The sequence below is a fragment of the Eurytemora carolleeae genome, unplaced genomic scaffold (assembly GCF_000591075.1).
Source record: "Eurytemora carolleeae unplaced genomic scaffold, Eaff_2.0 scaffold108, whole genome shotgun sequence".
Lineage (NCBI taxonomy): Eukaryota > Metazoa > Arthropoda > Copepoda > Calanoida > Temoridae > Eurytemora > Eurytemora carolleeae.
Window position 1 is genome coordinate 390,823 of NW_019396160.1, and position 5,926 is coordinate 396,748.

At 32.0% G+C, this 5,926-nt stretch overlaps 1 protein-coding gene across 2 annotated transcripts; it reads left to right on the plus strand.

The window, feature by feature from the left end:
- The first annotated feature begins 645 nt into the window (after window positions 1-645).
- Window positions 646-4,388, plus strand: LOC111696825 (uncharacterized protein PB18E9.04c). Of its 2 annotated transcripts, none has more exons than XM_023466572.1 (4): window positions 646-736; window positions 1,287-1,364; window positions 1,710-3,238; window positions 4,289-4,388. In XM_023466572.1, exons 2-3 carry the CDS (start codon window positions 1,287-1,289, stop codon window positions 3,198-3,200), a joined length of 1,569 nt encoding a protein of 522 aa, XP_023322340.1. In that variant the 5' UTR covers window positions 646-736; the 3' UTR covers window positions 3,201-3,238; window positions 4,289-4,388. The 2 variants fall into 2 exon arrangements, with proteins under 2 accessions (XP_023322340.1, XP_023322341.1); XM_023466573.1 differs by having other exon boundaries at window positions 648-736; window positions 1,284-1,364.
- Window positions 4,389-5,926: the final 1,538 nt, after the last annotated feature.

Genomic DNA, 5,926 nt, shown 5'->3' on the forward strand with positions numbered 1-5,926 from the left:
CAATTCGATTCATGCAAAAAAAAATTAATATTTCACAGCTTTTTTTCACTTTCTATTTCTTATGACAAAGGAACCGCAACTTGCCTCAAACTCTAATTTTCGAATCCTTTTCTCTATGTAATATGATGTTGTAGACCTTTGATATTTACAAATTATGCCAGATAAATGTTAAAAATTTGAAATATAAGAAATATAAATTAAGAGTTTGGAACAATTTTTCATTTTCTTGGGTTACGTTTTTCTCTTTATAAAAAATAGTATATAATATCACCGACGCATATGTGAACACAAAATATGTAGATATAAGTTTTAATTATAAAAGTTAATATGCATAAACACACAAATAATTCCACCAACAAATAAAAGTTAAAATGTGATAAAAATAACTAGATACATTTAAAAAAGCGCAATTGCTCCAATAGATGTCTTCAACATTCAACGATAAAATTAAAGTAACATAAATATCGCACAATCTACTTCCTTTTTAATGAATGTTGTTTCCTTTAACGATCATGTTTTGCGATTTATCAGCAGTAGCCATATTGTGCGATACAGTAACTGTATTTTTCCCGTTTATTTTTGCAATGTATGGAAAATAATTATTACCGCATGTGTTATTTCCTCGGTTTGTTTCAAGTGTGAAGTTAAAAATAACAAATAGATTTGGTGTAAACATTGTTTTACATTTAGTTTAGATTGCAATATTTGCAGTGTTGTTTAAACTATTCAACATCAGGAACAAATTACTGAAAAAAACATGATAAAAGGGAGTGATTCGATTTTGGTTTTTATTAAAATAAATTTACCATTGGAGCACATTACATTGATTTAAATTATTAAGATTAACCTTACACAAGAAGAGGATGTTTTTTGTGTACTATTTTGTTTTCCCAGCCTGGTATTTTTAGTGACATCATATAAATTCAGCCTAAAAACTTTCATCATTTTAGACAGGGTCGACTTTGAAGTGTTTTTTAATGCTTTGGGCTTTGATTTTACGGCTCTAATTCATTTATATTTATCTGTAGACCTTTACATGTACATTTTAGCACATAAAAGCACTTGTTTTTAGCTTTCGTTTTTAATAAGTAATTGGCAAAATTCTCATCGACTTTTGCTTGAGAGCTTGCAACCTTTAAATCACAGTGACATGACTATTCAATTTGCTGTCTGTATTTCGGTACAACTACAAGCAAACTCCGGTACGGTTTAATTTAATCTGTCATTAAAAGCCAAGAAATCAGAAAGTAAACAGTTATTTCATAAGTAATTTTGTATGTAAGAAGATGGGATCTATTGCCCTTGTTCTGATCCTTCTTTTTACTGGATCATGTATTGATACCAAATATACAACTGCAGAAAAGGTATTAAAAAAGTGGAACTCACAAAACTGTGGAATAGGAAGACGACTGTTAGGCACAAGTTATGATTTTAACTATTTCAATGGAAAACAGCAAATGTGCATTGTACTGCACAGACCTGTTTTACAAAAAGTTGATTTTCATGCTTCTGATCACACTTTTAAGACACCATTAAATATTACATAATATTGCTGACCTTTCAGTTCCACAGTTTTATGCGCCCCACTGTGCTAAATATAACAATTTAATCAAAATTATTAGATGAATTAGGAAAAGTTACCAATGAAACTTAAACGATTTATAATAATTTTTGTGCAAAGAAGTTAAAAAAATTCTTAAATAATTCAGATAAATGATGATTTGGATGGTGCCTCAACTGATACAGAAGAAGAAGATGAAACAGCAACAACTATACTTTCAGAATATGAAAACGAATTTACATCAACTACAGAAGGTGATGCATCGACCAAAGCTGAAGTAATTGATACAAATACCACAATAGAAGCAGTATCTAATACATCGTCCGCTATTGCAGTACTTGATACAAATACCACAATTGAAGGAGTGGCTGATACATCGGCCGCAACTGAAGTTTTCGATACATTTGCCACTACTGAAGTTTTGGATACATCTGCCACTACTGAAGTATCTAATACATCGAGTACAAATGAAGTACTAGATACAACTACCACAATTGAAGGAGTGCTTGATACAACTACCAAAACAGAAGAAGTACTAGATACAACCATCACAATTGAAGGAGTACTTAATGATACAAATACCTCCACTGGAGTCGTTGATACAACTACCACAATAGAAGGAGTGCTTTATACAACAACCAAAATAGAAGGAGTGGTTGATACAACTACCATAATAGAAGGAGTGCTTGGCACATCTACCACAATAAAAGGAATGCTTGATACAACTACCATGAATGGAGTTGTATCTGATACATCTACTACAAGCGAAATAGTTGAAACAACTACAACTAGAGTAGTTGATACAACTACAACTAGAGTAGTTGATACAACTACAATTGGAGTGGTTGATACTACAACAACAGAAAAAATGGATCCATCCACTACAACAAAAAGCTCAGAGTTAGATGAAACAACAACCATTAGCAACAACATGTCTGAATCTACAGCGGAACTCTCATTTACCACCGAAAAATCCGAAGGTTCAGATTCAAAAAAAACTTCAACAACATCCAAATCTACAGACAGATCTGAGCTTATATCAACGACAATGATAAACTTTCTTACACCAAAGTCTAATCCAAACTCTGAATTTACAAATGAAAAACCTGAGACGTACAATCCTAAAAAGACCGACGCTGTTAGCACTGGAACAACTGACTCAGAAAAGAATTCTATTATAAGAATCACTAAACTTTTAAATAGTGTAACTGATCTTGAACTATTGCAACCTGAACAATTGAAATCATCAGGAAACATAAACTCTGCTTCAACAGTTATTCATCCTCAGAGCTTTGGAAAAATTTCAGGATACTCCTCTGGTGGCTCTTACTCCGAAGGCATGAACCTCTCTCAACAAGGACCAGGAGCAGCTCGAAGAAACCACGAATTTCTCTCTTCCAACCCGTCCCAGTCTAAAATTAGTTATAAAGGTTCAACTAAACCCAGTTTACAAGAAACTTTCAAACCATCTCCGAGATATCCAAGGAAAGGTGTGAACAGCAACTATGTTGATGTTGGAACTGATAATACTGTTTACTCAGCAGAAAGTTCTTTACCAGAGCTATTTTCTCAAACTAAATATCATTTGTTAACTATGGCGGACGGATCACAGAGTATTATAAAACTGGGGGAAAGATGAGCGGACTGAAAGGATAGTTTACACATTAGGAAGATAAGGTAATTTCAAAATTAGATTTTTTTAAAGGGTAATAGATAATAAAAGAGTGTGATTTCTGATAATTTTATTGTGACATGATACTACCCTGCCAAAGAAAGTTTAAACCTTTGTTTCAATCTTTGTTATTGTTTTGATAAAACAAGTTTACAGCAGTACATTTACATCTTTTGTACAGCAGTACATTTACATCTTTTGTAGCATTGCTTTTACAGATTTTCCATCTTTTCTACAGTAGTCCATTTACATCTTTTGTAGCATTGCTTTTACAGATTTTCCATCTTTTCTACAGCAGTCCATTTACATCTTTTGTAGCATTGCTTTTACAGATTTTCCATCTTTTCTACAGTAGTTCATTTACACCATTTGTAGCATTGTTTTTACAGATTTTCCATCTTTTCTACAGCAGTCCATTTACACCTTTTGTAGCATTGTTTTCACAGATTTTCTATCTTTTCTACAGCAGTCCATTTACACCTTTTGTAGCATTGCTTTTACAGATTTTCTATTTTCTTTACAGCAGTCCATTTACACCTTTTGTAGCATTGCTTTCACAGATTTTCTATCTGTTTTACAGAGCCGGACTAGCTAAAGTTTCTTCTATACGTATGAGCTCATAGAAAATTCGTAAAAAAATTAAGCACTTGCCTCAAACTCTAATGTTCTATACTTCTAATCCTTACTGCATTTGCAACCTGATGTCGTAAACCTTTAATATTTCAAACTATCAAAGCTGTAAAATAAAATGGCAAAAGTATGAAATAAGAAAAGATATTCACCATCAGGGTGGAAAGAGTTTGAGACAAATGTTCAGTTTTTAGCAAATAAATGCTCGTTGAAAATATTTCTTTTAATTCGAGGATGATAATTGTAAAACTATTAAAAATTGATAAATTCTTTATTATATCGTATGGTCTATTATTTACTCTTTATTATATAGCATTTGATCAGGAATTGATTACACGCCTCAAACTCTAATTTTCTAATCTTTTTACACAATGAGGTTATGAAGATAAAAAGATTATAAAATTAGACAGTTTTTTTCTGCCCAGGATTGGAAATACATTGATCATCTTCAACAGCTCTCTACCTTTAACCTTTTTTGGGAGAAATGTGATTTTCTTTTAGAAATAAACACTTTTAAAAGTTTAATTTCTTTCTTTTAGTTTTTGCCTCCATTTAAAAATTAATGAAATAATCAATTAACAATTATATTTTATTTCTAAGTTGAATATGTCCTCATCAATAAAATAAGATTTTAAAACACTAGAACCCTGCACTGTTAGATTTGACACGTATCACGATTTTCATTAGTAATGTAAGGACAGGATATTAAGCAACCTTGGAGAAAATACGTAAAAGTTCGTTAATTAGATCGACCCCCACTTCCTGACTTCTTGACAGAAACAATCTCAAGGAAAAACAATTTTCTTGAAACATTCCTTAAAAAGTGTATATTTGCAAATTATCTTTTTTCTTATCATGATCTGAGTTCGTTTCCCTTTTGTCAATTTGACGGACCATTTTTTTAAAAATATTTTTTTTTCCTTGCGGTTTTTTAACATTTTTCATTATCGATTTTGATGGTTATTATATCGATAGAACTGACGAGGGTCAACCCAGACCATAATATATTTTTAATAAAATGTGGAACTTTATTTACTCTACAGAGGTTTGGTCCATCACAATCACCGAATTTTTAATGTTTAATTGTATGTCCCATTGAAACTCATGAACCCATTGCCAGATTTTGATTGGGAAACGCGGCAAAATCACTTAAATGTTTTTTGAAAGTATATAAAAAGTTTTCTAGTTTGAATGTCCTCTATTATTCTATTATCTAGGATCGTGAGCAGATTACTCTGCTCAGCTCTCTGCGGTTAAATTGATGATCAAAATTCAATTTTCTCAATTCTTCAAACATTATCCAATTTTGTACTCAACTACCATCAAAACCAGAACAATCAAATCATCAGTCATTCAAACATACATACACTCATGACTGACATACAAACAACATAAACTAACATACACACACCCTTGACTGACAAACAAATTACATAAACAAACATACATGCAGTAATGACTAAAATACAAACAACATAAAAATGACTAACATACAAGCATCATAAAAAAGATACATGCACTCAGGACTGACTTACAAACAACATATATTAAAGTGTATAAACTCAGACTAACACACAATTACCTCAGACTAACACCCAATTACCTCAGGCTAACACCCAATTACCTCAGACTAACATAAATTGACCTCAGACTAACACACATTGAACCCAGACTAACATAAATTGACCTCAGATTAACACAAAATGACCCCAGACTTCATAAATTGACCTCAGACTAACACAAAATGACCCCTGACTAACAAAAATTTTCAGACTAACGAACATACACTGTACTCCGTATACATCCACTTTAGACTAACATACATACACGATGGAGTAAGATATATTCACTCGACAAGACTAATAAGCATACAAACTTGATTAAAATACATAACACGGGCCTAAGATGCATCCAATTCTTAGCCTAACAGACATAACCTCTGCATATTTGCATCAAAACCTTAAACATGATGAAATACTAAACAATGTATGTCACCTTCTCCGTCGTTATTCTCAACATTGTGGAATGAACGGTGTTCTTTGAATGCGTTTTATCTAAAATTG

What these genes read in the sequence shown, in the direction of transcription:
- LOC111696825 (XM_023466572.1), top strand. Translation starts at nt 1,287, where the DNA reads ATGGGATCTATTGCCCTTGTTCTGATCCTTCTTTTTACTGGATCATGT. An exon ending in AATATACAACTGCAGAAAAG is followed by an intron (nt 1,365 to 1,709) that starts GTATTAAAAAAG and finishes TAAATAATTCAG; the next exon opens with ATAAATGATGATTTGGATGG.